The sequence below is a fragment of the Sinocyclocheilus rhinocerous genome, unplaced genomic scaffold (assembly GCF_001515625.1).
Source record: "Sinocyclocheilus rhinocerous isolate Xijiao unplaced genomic scaffold, SAMN03320098_v1.1 scaffold1618, whole genome shotgun sequence".
NCBI lineage: Eukaryota > Metazoa > Chordata > Actinopteri > Cypriniformes > Cyprinidae > Sinocyclocheilus > Sinocyclocheilus rhinocerous.
This window is the reverse complement of record NW_015647041.1, coordinates 264972-283997: the sequence shown is the minus strand read 5'-3', so window position 1 is coordinate 283997 and position 19026 is coordinate 264972. Positions and strand designations below refer to the sequence as shown.

At 36.8% G+C, this 19026-nt stretch overlaps 1 protein-coding gene across 1 annotated transcript; it reads right to left on the bottom strand.

Moving 5' to 3' along the window:
* Positions 1-317: 317 nt before the first annotated feature.
* On the bottom strand, positions 318-18743 carry LOC107708553 (rho-related GTP-binding protein RhoN-like). The gene is made up of 5 exons (XM_016512815.1): positions 18488-18743; positions 17599-17686; positions 5230-5339; positions 1901-2035; positions 318-814 (listed from the first exon to the last, which is right to left on the bottom strand). Exons 1-5 carry the CDS (start codon positions 18593-18595, stop codon positions 545-547), a joined length of 711 nt encoding a protein of 236 aa, XP_016368301.1. The 5' UTR covers positions 18596-18743; the 3' UTR covers positions 318-544.
* Between the last annotated feature and the right edge of the window lie 283 nt (positions 18744-19026).

Sequence of the window (19026 nt, the reverse complement as noted above, 5' to 3'; positions counted from 1 at the left end):
AAGCATGACTGATGGTGCTGTCACACATGTAAAGGAGCGAACAGCAGAAGTCACAGATGTCTTTGTTCTGCTAACGCTAATCATGGCTAATGCTGGGGAAAGATTCTCAGAACTCCAGAATTCCAGGGATTTAGTTCCACACAAATGAGCTTGCTACAGATCTGCGATCTCTAGAGAAGTGTGTCCCAAGAGACAAAATTAAAATATGACACTGAAAAAACAAAACAAAAAGAGTGTCTTTTTAGTAAAGGTAAATACTGAAATTGTCCACACAAAAAATTCCAAACCCTTTTTTTTAATTCTTTTTGCATCTGCTTTACACAGTTTGTGACACTAGGCCTGCGAAGCAATACCACAATGATAAAAATAAAAGCAAACTTGAAGTTAATAAATAGAACTCCTCTGTATAATGTATTCACACAGCTGTACAATCCCATGGGCCATATATGGGACAATAAGACTCTCCCATAAATAGAGAGAATCTGTCTTTTTTTTGTGCACATCTCTTCATCACACACACCGCTGTGACTGTGTGTGCATTAGTCTACATGATTGTGCAGCTCTTGGCTCTGTCCTCCCTGAGGGTCGGGGTGGGTTCAAGGGGCGTGGCTTGTGAGCTGACTGGCAGTAGAGGCTGATTAGATATGCGCTTGAGAGCGTGGCGCGAGGAGCTTCTCTTGAGGCTCGGGATGGCCTCACGTCTGACGGACACCAGCGTGGTGATGTGAAAGACGTCTCGGACACTGTTCACGCACATCCGGGACGAACATTCCACATACGCAACTGCGCCCAGCTCGCGTGCTCGTGAACTCCCCTGATAGACGGAAAGAAACAAGTCAGCTTAATTGTACTGTGTCAGAAATATCCAAGTGAATTTACATTCTCATTTTCTCAATTTGCTTGTCACTCCTTTCTCTCTCACGCTCTTTAATGGAAACCCTTTTTTTGGTGTTCATGTGAATTACAGCAAAAGCTGAACCAAATGTCAAAGCAAAAATAAACACGCCACTCAACTGTTTTTTCATCCCCTCGCTTCTTGCACTTTTTGTTCATGTCAGCTAATGTTTTTTTTTCCTCATATACTTTCCACAAATAGGGTGCACAAATAAGATCAGAAGCTCTTCTAAAATGTCATTTTTTTCTACAACAAAAAGTCAGTGAAAGTACATGAACATATCTAATAGGCCTCACAACAAAAACATATACTTTGTGCCTCTATAATCCTTTAAAAATAAAAGTAGTGGGACACAGAATCACACCATTTTCTTGTAAAGTGCCGTATATTCTTCTCAGCACAGAGTAGAATTATAGAGAGAACTAGGTGTTTTATAATGAAATGTTGCTACAGCGAGTTGACCCACTCAGAGCATTGACGTAATAGAGGGAACATTTTCTACTGCTCTCTCTGTACTTCAGTTTCAGTGTCTGTGCGTGCTGAAGAAATAGTTTCAAACACAATATAGGAGCGGTTGACATGACATTTCATGCTGCGACATCAGTGAACTGCAGTGTGTGATACTATACTTCCATCTAAAAATATTTGAAAAAATATTGACTCACTGAGGAAAGCATCCAGGGCTTTTTTTACTTTTTAAGGGGACTTTTTTTATTCGCACACATGCTCCTCAATACATTTTACAGTTCACACACATCTTTTTTTTTTATCTTGAATTGACAGTCTACAAGGTGTATTTGTACTGTAACTTGCTAGCAGACTTCCAGACTATGTAAAGGCATGTTTGTGTAATACCATGTGTCTTTGTTCTTATGTTTGTGCAGCAGCAGTTGAATAAACACTAATGTTCTAAAACAATCTCTCTTTTCTCTTCATGTTCCAGTCCTCTGTGTGTGTGTGTGTGTGTGTGTGTGTGTGTGTGTGTGAGTGTGAGTGTACGCTCACCTGTTCATGAGTGACAGGTATGAGTCTCTGTTTGGACAGTTCCCGTAAGGTGCTGACATCAGTTCTCATATCCAACTTACAGCCAACCAGCACCAACTTTGCACTAGGACAATACTCTTGAGCCTCCACCTGCCACTGAAAGAAGGAAAGAAAGAATCTGTCATATGTAAGTCACTTTAGATAAAAGCATATATCCATCTATTGACCGACCCATCTACAGTACTTACCTACCTACTGATCTACACTACTGTTCAAAAGTTTGGGGTCACATTTATTTATTATTTTTATTAACACTTTTATTCAGCAAGGGCACATGAAACTGACCAAACTGATTTACATTGTTACAAATAAGTTTCTATTTCGAATAAATTCTTTCTAACCATCAGACAACCCTCACAAAAATATTAAGCAACACAAATGTTTTCAACATTGATCGTGATAAATGTTTCTTGAGCAGCAAATCAGCATATTAGACTGATTTCTGAAGGATCATGTGACACTGAAGACTGGAGTAATGATGCTGAAAATTCAGCTTTGCCATCACAGGAATAAATTACATTTCAATATCAATTCAAATAGAAAACTATCATTTAAAATTATAATAATAATATTTTGCAATATTACTGTTTTAACTGTAACTTTCTTCCTTCCTTACCCAGCTATTAACAATGTATAGATTGCAGTAGCTACATTTTGGGAGTAACATTTAAATATTTCATTTCATTTTATGGCCAATACTTGCAATAGTTGTTTACGCTGTGATACAGTGAGCCTGTGGTACATTGCTTCAGCTCCTTGTAGTTTATGTGCGCATAATGAGTGCATAATGTAGTTGTGCGTACATCTGAGAGAGAATTAGGGAAGCAATTTGACCAGCAATTGTCTGATTCCTTTCAAACACTCACACTCATGCACATCCAAATCAAATCGCACAATATTTACACCAGTTTTTAACCAATTAACTCAACAGCATGGTAAACAACAACGGTTTTAAATATACTTTTACACCAATGTAGCTTAAAATGACCCCAACAAGACCCATTTCAGGAACATTCCGGCTAATGCAGAACCATCCAAAGACAGTTATACAGACAGCTTGTGTGTGTGTGTGTGTGTGTGTGTGTGAGCATGCATGGTGTATTTGTGTGTATGTGTTGTTCACCAGCCCCTGCAAAGGTTCAGCTTTCTCCGCTATGGCACCATTCAATCAAGTTCTGAATGTGTTCAACCATCCATCAAACAGTGCTGTGATCTTTAACCTTAAATGCCACTGTTAACTGGCCAATCAGAGGTCACCGCCTGCCTCTCAACATTCCACAACAGCCTTTAGCCCTGCCTCTGTGGCCTCAGAGGTGAGATGCTGAAGTCATTGGTGTAAAGACATTCAGTGTGTCTGCTGTAACAGGGTTAGCAGAAGAGCAGTGATGGTTTAGAGAATGAAAGGCTTTTGGAGAAATGTTGGGATAATTACATCAAATTAAATCACTCTTTTATCATTAAAAAAAGTTATATTGTTCAAATATATATGGGGTCTGTTTTTGACTTTTGACTGTTTTGGACTTTTTCATGTTTTTGAAAAAAAGTCTCTTATGCTCACAAAGGCTACATTTATGTGATAAAAAATACAATATGAACAGTAATATTGTGAAATATTATAACTATTCAAAATAACTGTTTTTTATTTTAATATATTTTAAAATGTAATTCATTCCTGTGATGCAAAGCTAAATTCTCAGCATCTTTACTCCAGTCTTCAGTGTCACATTTCTTGTTATCAATGTTGGCAACCTTTGTGCTGCTTAATATTTGTGTGATAGATTTTATTTGCTGTAATCACTGTTGGGCTCGTTACTCCAAAAATGTCATTTATTACTCGTTACTCCTTTCAAAAGTAATATTATTGCTTTACTTATTACTTTCTGGCAACAGTAATTAGTTACACTTTTTATTTTAATATATTTTAAAATGTAATTCATTCCTGTGATGCAAAGCTAAATTCTCAGCATCTTTACTCCAGTCTTCAGTGTCACATTTCTTGTTATCAATGTTGGCAACCTTTGTGCTGCTTAATATTTGTGTGATACATTTAATATGCTGTAATCACTGTTGGGCTCGTTACTCCAAAAATGTAATTTATTACTCGTTACTCCTTTCAAAAGTAATATTATTACTTTACTTATTACTTTCTGGCAACAGTAATTAGTTACACTACTAGTTACATTACTTTTCCTTCACGCCCCACAGAAGTTGTAATTGTGTATCTTCCCCATAAAATTCCCCCAAAAATGTTTCTAACAATATATTTCTGCCTCATCATTTGACCAAAATCTACATTGGATCGCAGTCAGAAGTTATTACCAAACACTCAATGGTGATTGATAGTGGCTTTTAAGTAAAAGTGTTGTATTAATTTTCATGTGTAGCTTGAAGCTCATTGTAGCTATTATTTGTAGCTATATTTCAGTTTTTTTATCAAGTATTTTATCAAAAGAAATCACATAAGTTCATACGATTTTTAATTATAGTAATATAATTTATATCGATAATATAATAACAAGCTGTTTTATGGATAGTAACTGTAATATTATTACTGAAATCTTATTACTAATTAGTTACACTACTAGCAAAAAGTAATATTATTACTGTAACTAGTTACTGGCTGTGATACATGCTTTCATGATTCTTTAGTGAATAGAAAGTTCAAAAGAACAGCAATAATTTAGAATGGAAATCTTTTATAAAATTGTAAAAAATTTAAAAATAAAAAAAAAGTCACTGTCATTTTTTGTCAGTTTAATGTGTCCTTTCTGAATAAAAGCATTAATTTCTTTGAAAAACAAAACAAAACAAAAAAACTTGCAGACCTCAGACTTCTAAATGGTAGTGTATCATACGGTATCTATGATATAAATATATGCAATGTTTCGTAATATTTCCCACTCTTTTTCCTATATCATCTGAAGATCTTTTTCTCACCAAACATATAATAAAAAAGACTTGAAATGGAAAAACACATTGAAAGCCTTCAGCGCTAGGCTCACACCCTCATCACCACATAATCGTTGGCATCTGTGTTTAGGTAAAGCTTGTGTTTTTGTATAAATCCACAATGCCGTCATACTCCCACTGCTAAACACCCACAAACAAAAACTTCTCTTAGTCGACAATTACATTGTGTTTCACAGCGAGAGACTAATGCTGCAAGTATGTGCGTGTTTACAACTACAGCTTATAATGTCGTTCCAAAACGCACTGTTGCAAGTATATACTGCATTTTTCTTTTTTTAGGATAAGAGAAGAGAAAAAAGGAAATAAGAGGAAATTCTGACCTTCTTAGGGATGCTGTCCAGCGTCTCCGGTCTGCTGATATCAAAACAGATGAGCACAGCATCACAGTCTGGATACGCCAGGGGCCGTACATTATCATAATACGAGGACCCTGCAGAACACAAGCACAGTGAGGGGTCAGGATGAAAACGCTTCATTACGATAAAGCTGATGTTCAAATCAAGAGGAAACACTGCTAATGGTGTTTGCAAATGCTGTGGCACGTACAAATTAAGTACAGTGGGTCATACAGCAGGGCAGATGATATAAAAGACTGATGTTTCTACAGTGGTGAGTGCCTGAACAGGAAGGAGAGGCCAGTTTAATTCCAGCACAGTAAATTCTTTCTCTTTGTCTTTGTTCAGAATAGCATTTTTAACATTAGCGTCCATACTATTTCCACAGAATAAAGTATGTATTCTGTATACTGTGCACATTATATGAATTTTCTAAGCCACCGTTGACCCAGGGCTCAGTCGAGTCCAGTCAAGTCAAGTCACCATGATAGTGTTTTCATGACTTTCAAAAAAAGGAAAAAATAGAGAGACTGATAACGGAAGTCAGTAGAGAGAACGATGTCAAATTTACCGTCACTCCCATAGACGCTGTATTAGAAACACCCTCGCATTAGCATTAACTAGCTTCTTTTGTAATTTGATGCAAAGGTAATAGAATATAAATAAATGTACATACATAAAAAAAAAATGAAAATACAAAAAACTTTGGAGGATTTACAATGCTGATGACCGTTAAAACGCGTCATCACAGTCTTGTGAAAAGGGTCCATAAACAGGAAAATAACAGACTTGATGATGCAAGCTTCATCAAAATTTGAGACAAATCCAAATTCTGCTGTAAAACAGCGCTGAAAAGACAATAGTGTCATAACTCAGCTCAGGTCAGTGTTCTTGGTATACCCGCTGTTTCCCATAATGCAATGTGCCCAACTTGATACTTCCATTTCCAGTGTAATGAATGAACCAAAAGTAATACAGAAAAGATTTTTGATGTCTCTATTGTTTTTAAATGAAAAAAAAAAAAGAAGTACAAATGCAAAATAAATGGTTCCATTTTCAAGATAATAATTGGACATCAATAATGCAATGTGATGAGGTCATCACCAGTGCTATTGTAGTATCGAGATATTGTTATTATTTTTATTATTATTTTGAATTAGTTTTTATGTTTAGATTTTCCTTTATAATTAAAATTTTTGTTACAGTTTTAGTAATTTATTGTGGTCTTTTTTTAATGTCTATATTTAGTTTTTATTAATTTTTTTATTTTAGTTTTAGTTATTTTAGTACATTAAGTTAAAAATGGTCATATGATGTTGCTAAAAAGAACATTATTTTGTGTATTTGGTGTAATGAAATGTGTTTATGCAGTTTAAAGTTAAAAAAACACATTATTTTCCACATACTGTACATTACTGTGTAACTTTTGGCGCTCTAGCGGTTAATAAACAGAACTGCGTGCGTCTTGCGGAAGAACATTGTAGCCGGAGCTACTTCTCTCTGTTTATGTCTATGACGAATCACGCAGGTACTGGGCTACTCTGCAGCAGTACCTACCCGAACCAGTCTAAAATAGTCCAAATATAAACACTTATCATAGGTGTACCGTAGTGATTCAGGACAAGCCAAAAACACAGTTTGGAAAATGGATTCATGGTGTACTCGCTTATTATATCATTTTTGTAAATTTTTAACACAAAAAAAGTTACGGACTGCAGCTTTAACTATATGAAACCAAGAAATATTTCCTTGGTAACTAGCTGAAATAAAACAAGTTTTAGTATTCTATTTTTAGTTAACTTATATTTCATCATCGTGCATCTTTTAATGTTTCCTCCAAGCTTCCTCCATCGAGTCTTATCTAATAGCATTATCGACATCCTCCCATTTATTTCAAGTAGCAATTGTTTTTATAGTTTTAGTTTTAGTTAACTATAATACATTTCTATTTGCAGTATGCAGTGAAAGACGTCAGTATTACAGTATAGAATATTAGCACAGAATTATGCTATTGTTGTCACATGACCTCAATGAATTACATTTAAATTGACCAGTTATAATTACAGAAAAAAATACCTATTATTAATTCAATTTTGTGTAATACTGACTAATTTGTTCAGCAGTGTGATCAAAAGTAAAAAAAAATAATAATAATAATAAAATAAAATAAATCAGTTATATTGCTTCCAGTTCATTTGTGATGGCCAAGTTGAGCTCATAAGATTGTGGGACACATTCAGAAAATTCACATAATGTGCTCAGTACTTTGAATGGGGTTGTGAACTGCCACTGTCTAAAATTGGCATACTCTCTGTCTTTCCTGATCTCCTCTCTCGAACTTTGCATTCATCTCTCACTCTCCTGTCCTTCCCTCGAGTGAGGACACAAATCCAGACATAGACAGAGAGCGATAGGGAGGGAAAGAGAGAGAGGAAGTGCGAGAGTGACAATGAGTGTTTGAAGCGCTGATCAAAGCTATCAGTTATTATGGGCTGGCCTCAGGAGCCACCCTATGAGCTGCATGTCCCACAGTTCCCTCTGGCAGGTCTGTCAACCACAGCCAGGGAAAGATGGTCAAATCAAATTTCCTATAGATGAGAGTGCAAATAAGGATAAGAAGAAACTAATAAAAGTGTTCAGAGAGACAGACTGGAATGAAAAAGGCGGTTTCTGTCGTCATATTGCTTGTTTGTTATTTGTCGCCAAGTTGAGTGTGCTAGTCCACAGGGACACAGAGGAACTTTTTTCTGTTCTCCCTACAACAGCTTCTAAAATAAACTTGTTTACTTAGCTATTTAAATGAGGACATACCATAGACTTCTATTGTCTATCTTTATATAAACCCCATAATAATCACCCAAACCCTACTCCAAGTAAACTTTTGCATAAAAAAAGACTATATATATACTAACACTAATATTTTACTGATCAATCCATACATATTATTATTATTTTTATATTGTTGTTGTTGTTATCAATAATATTCATAATGATGGTGATAACACAAAAAAATAAATTAATAATATACAACATTAATAATAATATGTAACACGTTCATAAAAAATATGATTCACGGATTCATATTACACACACACACACACACACACACACAGACACACATATATATATATATATATACAGAGAGAGAGAGAGAGCGAGAGTAGTAATAATAATAACAACAACAATTACTATTATTAATTTATTTTATGTATGAATTATTTTCCTTTCATTCCTTACATATACAGTGAGTATAGAAAAGAATCACCCCCCTTTAAATCACACACATCTTGTTGCTTTGCAGCTTTTGTTTTATCCAGCTGTATTTACTCTGTGCAACTTATAACATCCAAGTGAAAGATACAACACCAACATGTCAGAAAAAATTAAAATAAAAAAAAGAATCACTGAGTTGGAAAAAGCATCACCCCCTTGTGTCAGTATTTTGTTGAACCACCTTTTGCTTTAATTACAGCCTTTAGTTTGGTGGGATCTGTCTCTACTAACTTTGCACATCTAGACTTTGCGATATTTGCCCACTCTTCTTTGCAGAACTGCTCAAGCTCAGTTAAATTTGATGGTGAGCGTTTGTGGACTGCAGTCTTCAAGTTATTGCACAGATTTTCAGTGGGGTTTAAGTCTGGGCTCTGACTAGGCCATGCAAGGACATTCACCTTTTTCCTCCAACCACTGTGTGCTCAGTTTTGCTGTGTGCTTTGGGTCATTGTCTTGTTGGAAGGTAAACTTTCTTCCCATTGACAGCTTTCTAGCAGAGGGCAGCAGATTTTCCTCAGGAATTTGACAGTATTTTGCCCCATCCATTTTTCCTTCTATCCTGACAAGTGCTCCAGTCCCTGCTGCAGAGAAACACCCAGAACAGGATATTACCGTCTCCATACTTTACTGGAGGAATGCTGTTATTTGGATGGTGAGCTGTATTGGATTTCCGCCAGACATATAGTTTGGTGTTGAGGCCAAATAATTCAATTTTAGTCTCATCTGCCTCAGAATCTTCAAGGTGCGTTTTGGCAAAGCTCAGTCGTGACTGCATGCTTTAAACTCTGAAATACTATCAGAATGTGTTAATGAGTATTCATTCATCTGGCTGTAAAGTTTGATATCTGCTGTCATGTCACACAACTAAAAGACCCCCAGTTAAATAGTGGTTACTCATTTAACTTATTATAATAACTTTTATTAGTAGGCTCACTGTATTATTTCAACTTCAAATATAAAATGACCGTGGATATGATCATAAATGGACTTCAATTTCAACTTTTTTGAAGGGGAAATACACAGGTTTCTATACTGTATGTTAAACCAGTTTACAGGACTGAATGTTAAGAATTTACATTCTGAATTACTGTCATACTTGTGGTTGTTTTGCCTTTAAGAAGCCGATGTATGTTAGTTGGTATGTTAGTTGAGCCCCAAGCACTTTCTTTAACTGTCCAGCTGGTGTTTAAACTGTGGATGTCAAAAGCAGCAGACAGATGCAATGAAATTGTGATGAACAGATGAAGTGCCATCAGTGGAGAAATACATACAATATTTAAGCGTACCTTAATATTATAAAAACACCTGAAATGAAGATGGGCACAGTTTTTTTTTTATCCAGCTGTATTTACTCAGTGCAACTTATAACATCCAAGTGAAAGATATAACACCAACATGTAAGAAAACAAAAAAACAGTATCACTGAGTTGGAAAAAGGATCAGCCCCTTGCATATTTTGTTGAACCACCTTTTGCTTTATACAGCCTTTAGTCTGTTGGGATTTGTCTCTACTACCTTTGCACATCTAGACTTTGCAATATTTGCCCACTCTAACTGCTCAAGCTGCTCAAGCTCAGTTAAATTTGATGGTGAGCGTTTGTGGACTGCAGTCTTCAAGTTATTTTCAGTGGGGTCAATGGGGTTAAAGTCTGGGCTCTGACTAGGCCATGCAAGGACATTCACCTTTTTCTCCTTCAACCATGGGCGTCAGAACCATTGTATGTGGGTGGGACAAGACCCACTCACTTTTTAAGAACACCCAGAACAGGATATTACCGTCTCCATACTTTACTGGAGGAATGCTGTTATTTGGATGGCGAGCTGTATTGGATTTCCGCCAGACATATCGTTTAGTGTTGAGGCCAAATAATTCAATTTTAGTCTCATCTGCCTCAGAATCTTCAAGGTGTGTTTTGGCAAAGCTCAGTCTGACTGCATGTGGCCTTTCTTGAGGAGGGGCTTTTTTCTTGCAATCCTCCCATACAAGCCACATTTGTGAGAATTTGTGATATTGTTGTCACATGCACACAATGACCACTCTTTGCCATAAATTGGTGCAGCTGCTTCAGAGTTGCTGTAGGCCTCTTTGTCGCCTCTCTGACTAGTTTCCTCCTGACTCTTTCATTTAGTTTGGAGCGACGTCCTGATCCAGGGAGGCTCTGTGTTAAATACCTTCCACTTCTTAATAATAGACTTCACTGTGCTTAGGCATTGATAAAGCCTATACATTTTTTTTGTATCCATCAACTCCACAACTTTATCCTGGAGATCTTTTGACAGTTACTTGCCTCCCATATTGTTTGCTTCAGTTGCACTACCAAGGACTGAGATGCTCCAGGAAAGCTTTTTTCATGCTGAGCTGATCAAAATGACCACAGCTGATCACAGTTGAAAGTCAAATGGCTTTGTGTGCCATTGAGAAGGAGATTAGCTACACCTGAGTTTACAAGTCATTTTTAGGAGGGGGTGATCCTTTTTCCAACTCTGAATCGGTTTTTTTTATTTTTTTATTTTTTTATTTACACATTTGGAGGGGGGGAATCTCTTTAACCACTACAGAGTAATAATAATAACAACAAAAGGTGAAATAATGTTTATAAAATTGTAAAATTGTATGAAATTAATTTAATCATTTATGAATAATAATACAGCTGCCCCAAAGGGATATTGTCAAATTTATTTGTCCCCAAAGTATAGTTTAATGAACCCAAAGACACACACACACACACACACACACACACAAACACACACACAGAAACAGTGTTTTTGTACAGCTGCTCCGCATCTCAGCCTCTGTGTATTTGTATGTGTGTGTGCTCTTTTCTTATCACTCCTGTTGTCTTTTTTTTAAATCTGTTTTTCTATTTAATAATTTGAAGTCCTTCTAATTTATGGTCACTCTCCTCTGCCAATCCAAAAACATTCACGCCATGTTAAAAAACATTCATTTCCTGTCTTGTTTGCAGTGGGCATTAAATGTCTCCACAGAATGCCAGTTGTTTTCTTTGTTTTATTTTTGAGACATTATTACTGATTACATCTGTAGTGCTAGACATAAGTTGTGTCTTGTTAAGAACAGTGTGTACACATGAAACGCTGACCTGAATGTTTGCCAGTAAACATTCTCCTCTTCCAGTCCCTAGATTCACCTTTTGCCAGCTGTGCAGCTGTGTGTGTGTGTGTGTGTGTGTGTGTGTGTGTGTGGTTGAAGCAGAGCTCTATGGAATGTCATTACAGATTGTTGAAGATGTAGCCGTGAGCACAAGAGTGTCAGTTAGCTCAGTAGCAGCACACATATGCTCACAGAAACATAGACAGACACCTCATTAAGAACCATCAGAGACACAGCGTGATTACCTGTGTGAATGTGTGTTTATGTTTGCATTTTTGTAAATCTAAACAGGCCTAAGGCTAATGCATGAAAAAGGTTAAACTGAAAAGAAGGATGTTATGCCGGCAGAAACATTGTCTGATGAAGGCTGTATGACTGAAATGTTGCATTAACATTTGATTTTCAGTGTGCACGATTTATCACTGGCCACATACACACTGTAACTAGGATGACTGACACAGTGGTAACCATAGCAGCGTTTTGCCGTCTCGTGCATTTGGTATTTGTTATTTTGACCTAAGCAAAATTACAGTGAACAAAGACTCGTTATGTTCGACGACTGACAGTGCAATGTGTACATAGCCAATTTTTGTTAGACTATTTTTACAGAATTCAAATGATCTATATTCAAAAATTAAAAAATTTGAATAAACTTCAGGAAATGTAAAGTGATAGTTCATCTAAATTTTTATCACGGTATGTCATTTCCATGTACAGAACTATTATTATTCAACTATGACAAGGTAAATACAGTTTTCCATTCTATGGCACCTTTAAAGCTATTTCCTTTCAAATACTTTTATCCCACACTCTCAAAAATGGTACAAAAATGTTACTGGCACGGTACCCTTATTTAGCCCTAAAAAGATGCAAATTATTAGTAACTTAAAGGTACATATTTTTACCTAAAACGTGAAGGCACCTCATGAAACTTATTCCGGACAGGCTTCTGAGGCAGCATAACGGTTTAATGATGTACAACAAAATAGAACGAGTTTTGGTGATAACTAAACTAATATTTAATTACTAAAATACTGATTTTCTCGCTAGAACTAAAAACTCGCTAGCAAAAAGTTAGTCAGAAATATACATTTACACACAAACTGACCACCAAACGCAACTTTCAGACACCATCTTTATTTAGCTCAACCATCACGGAATGGAACTTTTTCTTCTTCTTCTTTGACGTTTTTATGGCGGTTGGCAAACCAGCTTTAGGTGCATATACCACCACCTACTAGGATGGAGTGTGGAGCATTGATGTTAAAGGAAAACTAAAAAGCTAAAGAAAGAAAGAAAAAAAAAACATAATAATTCTTTAAATCCTGTTCATTAACTCTGTATCTTTGAGATACTTAAATAGTATGTGAAACATATCTATAGTTGCATCTTTATTTAACTATTTCTGAAGTGAGATCTGATTAATTCCTATATGAAGTGCTTCTGTAAGTTGTAATCTTTCATTATCATTTCCTTTACATTTTACACAATGATTGGAAGCGCTTCTTCCCTCCTTTTATAGCAATCAGTCTGCTCTTTGCTGCCTCGCTGCCCTATCAGGCAATGACTTTGCAGGCAGCGTTTTTGCACGAAGGCACCTCATGAAACTTATTCCGGACAGGCTTCTGAGGCAGCATAACGGTTTAATTATGTACAACAAAATAGAACGAGTTTTGGTGATAACTAAACTAATATTTAATTACTAAAATACTGATTTTCTCGCTAGAACTAAAAACTCGCTAGCAAAAAGTTAGTCAGAAATATACATTTACACACAAACTGACCACCAAACGCAACTTTCAGACACCATCTGTATTTAGCTCAACCATCACGGAATGGAACTTTTTCTTCTTCTTCTTTGACGTTTTTATGGCGGTTGGCAAACCAGCTTTAGGTGCATATACCACCACCTACTAGGATGGAGTGTGGAGCATTGATGTTAAAGGAAAACTAAAAAGCTAAAGAAAGAAAGAAAAAAAAAACATAATAATTCTTTAAATCCTGTTCATTAACTCTGTATCTTTGAGATACTTAAATAGTATGTGAAACATATCTATAGTTGCATCTTTATTTAACTATTTCTGAAGTGAGATCTGATTAATTCCTATATGAAGTGCTTCTGTAAGTTGTAATCTTTCATTATCATTTCCTTTACATTTTATTAAAATATGTTCAACTGTTTCAGGAAGATCACATTTAACACAATGTCCAGACTCATGTTTTCCTATTATATATAATGATTGATTAAGTGCAGTGTGTCTAATTCTAAGATGAGATATTATGGTGTCTTCCTCTCTATTCCCCAAAATTCTCCTCTCATTTCCAACTATTTTTTGAATATTATATAAATGTAGTCCTTTATTCTCACCATCCCATTTACTTTGCCACATATCTTTTAACGCTTTTTTAATTAGACCTTTTATCTCTAATTTACTCATCTGAACATTAAACTCTATATCTGGATGTTTTAATGTTTTTTTTCGCTATTTGATCCACCACTTCATTTCCTTCTATTCCTATATGTGCAGGTTTCCATACAAAAGAGATAACTGTTTTTGTTTGCATTCTGAATAAACTTTGTAAAATGTCTGATTAAATGTCTTGTCTAGTCAGAGATTTACCACTCATTAAACTTGATAATGCTGAAAAATAATCTGAACATATGACCACTTCAGGTATATTAATCTCTTCAACCCACTGAAGAGCCAATAATATTGCAACCATTTCTGTTGTATAAACTGATAGATGATTAGATGTTCTTTTTGCTATTTTATACCTGAACCTGGGAACATATATTGCTGTTGCTGTGTGTCCTGTTTCAGGATCTTTAGATGTTTAGATTCTTGTCTGTTTTTATCATTTATACTCACTAGAACCTGAAAATCAACTACAGGCATTGGGAATAACCATGGAGGTGTTACAGGCCACGGAATGGAATGCACAGGATTGTGGGATATCAAAGGCAGCGAAGGATACATCTAAGCTGCCTTCAAAAATCGATCAGATGAAGGTATCTCATGAGACAGGAAGTGAGGCTAACTTTGGAGTCAGACGTGCCTTGATGCCTTCCTACCTTAGAATGTGTCCTTCCGAAGGCAGCATTTTAGAGCTTTCAGACGCAGCAGGTTGATGCACGTAAAGCAAACAGACCATGCAATTCTACACTTTGCCTATTTACCTAAATCCCACTTTACCATATGTTTTATTTCTCTGTTTTAATCCATATTGGAGCACATTGGTAGGCTACCTATTTGCCATAGCAGTGACGGGACGAGTGGCAGGCGCATTTAGCGGTGACTGGGCCGAGTGGCAGCTGCCTCTAGTGGTGACGGGTCGAGTGGCAGGAGATGTTGTGGAAGGCGTGACGGAATAGGAATAAGACATAAGGTAAAGTGGCAAATAGGTAAATAAATGTAGAATTGCACTGTCTATTTATTTACATGCATCAATCGGCGTGTAAACAATGAGAGATGTTGTGGTGGGTGCAACACTAAGTTGTGGCAGTCATGACGCTTTGGTGCCGCACGCTCCATTATGAATTAAAAGAGGAATAAAACATAAGGTAAGATGGCAAATAGTTAAATAAGTGTAGAACTGCCCGTCTCTTTGCTTATGAAGCAATGCGATATGGCTGTGTATCAGCATGGTTGTGATTTGGCTGTAGGCACGAGGCAGGTTGGTAATCACAGCCATGCTGATATACAGTAGAGCGATATCACATGGCTACGTGTGTGATATTGCGTGATATAGAGCGATACCACACGGATACAAATGTGAAATTCCTCATGTATATAATAAGAATAATAATAGTGTCATAAATAGGAAATTGATTATATATATATTTTTAAATATTTGCATTTTTTAAATCAGATTTAGCTCACTTCTAGTGACAGATTTGTTCTTATGGTTACATAATTTTGTAACACTTAAAGCTAATTATTTTTATGTAAAAATGCTTCCTTTTATCCCAGCTTAATGTGAAGAGACAACAATTAGTTGCAAATTAGGAAAAAAAATCTACAAAACATACTAACATTTGTCAAGAAAAAGATTTTGTAGCTGATTCTATGTCTGGCTCGTTCATCACGCTAGATATGGAAGGTCAAGTCAAGTTCATTGCATTGTGGGATACAGTATTTCATGCAGTGTGTTCTGTTGTATACTGCACATTTTCTCAAATGTAGAAGGTCATCTGGGTATTCCATTCCTGCAGAAATTTGCACAGTATACATACTTCAGAAATAGTAAGAGTAGTATGCCATGCATTTCCAAATATAGCCATTGTTTTTGAAATGCATTTGGTGGCACAAGTGATACAGAAAGCACATTTAATGTATGTGGCCATACATTAGGAAATGCTTCAGTTTAGCATTTAACGTTCTGTTTGCCTTAAATTTTGTCTGCAAGTTGTTCCACCAACTTACAGAGTGAATTATTTTAGGTCACTTTGGTAAAACAGTGTCAGCCAATAAAACTGATGTAAATATACATATACTTTTGCACACAAAGCTGCTGGGTGCCTGGCTGTTGTCAAGAGGGCTTACTGACAACATTTTTAAACAATGATAAAGTTCAAAACCAGTTGAACTTCATTATAACACAGTCCACGCTGAAACACTCTTGTGTCCCAGACTGTGGTATGAGAGTGCTTACAGTAAAGCGAAGATTTACTCTCGACAGGGTTACAGTCTGACCCAGCACAACCCTACAGACCAACAACAACAGCAGGAGAGGAAAACATTCCCATAGGAACTTAAAAATGGAGATGACAAGAAAAGAAATTCCCATAAAGGACTTTTATAGCAGGGTGGGGAAACATGCAGAGGCCTAGAGCGGGGGATTTATGGGTCATGCTTGCTGAGAAACCCCTGAAGTGTGTGTCAGGACGAGTGTGTGTCAGCAGTGGTGTAGCTTAACACCAAGTGTGCTAAAATCCACACTGACAGTACTGTCCAAACACTCATGCACAGCCCTGAACATATTACTGGCGTTCTGGCTTACTTGTTGGGTTTTTTTATAGACGAGAAACTTGAATCCACACAAAGCCATTTATATTATAGATCTCCCCCACATATATGGTCCAGAACTCAATAGCAATATAACAGGATCATATCCTACTCTGTATACATAAACCTTGCATTGTCTGTTGTGTATTGTTAAATCAAAGCAGCAAGAGTTCTGCTTCCTGACTCTTTGTAGTTCAGACATCACATATTTGAGAAAATGTTGCTGAAACAAAAAAAGCCATGTTCAGTCTTTCTCATACAAATTCACAAGGGGTCAGCCAGGCCATGGGAGCGGTCAATAGTCAGGAGGGACAGGAATGAACCGTCATGCATAGACGAGACAGGCACCAGGATTTGTTACAGTAGAACTTTTGCTATTGTGTCTATCTGTTTATCCATGCAAAGGTTTCTTAATGCTTGAGTCACAGTACATCAATGGCTATGTTTGGACTGGAATACTAGTATACTCAAACAGATAAAACTTAAAGGGGTCATATGATGTTGCTAAAAAGAACATTATTTGGTGTAATGAAATGTGTTTATGCGGTTTAAGGTTAAAAAAACACATTATTTTCCACATACTGTACATTATTGTTTCTCCTCTATGCCCCGCCTTTCTGAAACGCGTAGATTTTTACAAAGCTCATCGGTCTGAAAAGCGAGGTGTGCTCTGATTGGCCAGTATCCCAGTGCGTTGTGATTGGCCAAGAAAAAGGAAAAATTTAAATCGCATCATATGACCCCTTTAAAAGTCACATTGACATTACTTCTAGTTCATGTCAAGTGATACAATAATGCCCTGTTGTATACCACAGCATTTGGTAAAAGTAAGATTTTTCAAAAATAAATGAATGCAATTTTGCTTACTACATACCAGTATACAAACTGCAGAAATATTACGTGTAGTATGGTCGCATGATATCCCGAGCAACTGTTTAATTTTGATGCCAAGCCAGATCTCACCTGATGTGTCCCACATGTTCAGCTCGATGCGGTGCTTGTCGATCTCAAAGCTCGCCGTGTAGTTCTCAAACACTGTGGGCACGTAATTCTGTAAAAAAAATCATATTACTTAGTCCACTATAACAAAATATCAACTATTTAAAATATTTGAAAAGTTTTGTGTGATCCTCTTGCTATGTATAAATAATAAACCAATAAAAAAAGTGTTTATGTTTTATCGATGTACCTTCCGATACAAATCATCGCGCAGCCTACAGTTGCTATGGTTACCCACTCGTCAAACGCGATTTCTGTTATATTTCGCTGGTTATTATTACAAGTTATTTATTAATTTTTTTCTTTTCTTATTTAAGACAGTTGGGAAAAAAGGTCTAATTTGAGAACGAATTATCCCTTGGCTAACTTAGAATTATCAGACTATTTCTTAAAACACATTCGCTGTGTGCATCTGGCCCTAACTTGTAAAAGCAAAACTTTTATATATTTTTTTTCTTCAGTCAAATGTTATTTGAAAACGCGGTTAAAATGCGTATGTAAAAATAATACGTGCGAACAACTTAATTCGCACTCTGGTTACTAGCAGTCTCACTTCTGCGTCTCGTGCAGTGAACTGTGCCTCTTGCTCATCTTTCTATCCATTTGCAATCTAATGTGACCAGTCCGTTAATAGACAAGCACGAGACATCATGCAGATTATTTAACTCATAACATATTATGGACTTAAATCACACTACTTTTAATGCAACTTACAGTTCATTGAAACAGTCATACTATTAGACTACTTTAACACATACTCTGACTTTTGTCATCACTGCATTCGTTATATTTAATAACTTAATTACTTTTATAGAAAGATAGGTATTCATGATAAATAACATGATCCGTTCACCTCTGGGTAGCTGTCCTTGGCGAACACATGCAGCAGCGCCGTTTTTCCACACTGAGTGTCACCGACCACCACGATCTTGCAGCGGCTGCACTGTCCTTCCATCATCATCACTATCAGCTCTGTCCTAGCGCTTAACGAGCACCATCCGCTGCCTGATAACGGTCCTTTATAGCGCTGAATTAATGATTCAGGGGAGAGACAGTGAGTGTGTCTCTGAGTGGACGGGTATGTGCCAGAGAGAGAGTCCACTCACACACTGGCGCGCGCCCCTCCCCTGTCCGCCCGTCAGTCTCCCGGTTCCCACGGAGACACCACGCGCTGAGTCTCACCCCCTCTCGCGCGTCATGAGCCGGGCGTGCGGGTCGTGCTGCTGCCGCTTGACTCAGTTCCCTTGATTTCTAATGACACGATGCGGTTATCTCGCCTTCCTACTGTGCTTTGGGCATGGTGTAAATTAAGCGACCCCTCTGGCTCGTGTATGGAAATTGTTTTAACGATGTGATTTAACACATGTGAGTTAGTCGCCCAATCCAGTGTTC

Coding starts and splice junctions, on each gene's coding strand:
- LOC107708553 (XM_016512815.1), bottom strand. CDS start 18,595: ATGATGATGGAAGGACAGTGCAGCCGCTGCAAGATCGTGGTGGTCGGT. Junction 5,340..17,598: donor GAACATGTGGGACACATCAG/GTGAGATCTGGC, acceptor TGTGTTCTGCAG/GGTCCTCGTATTATGATAAT. Junction 2,036..5,229: donor TGGACAGCATCCCTAAGAAG/GTCAGAATTTCC, acceptor TCCTTCTTTCAG/TGGCAGGTGGAGGCTCAAGA.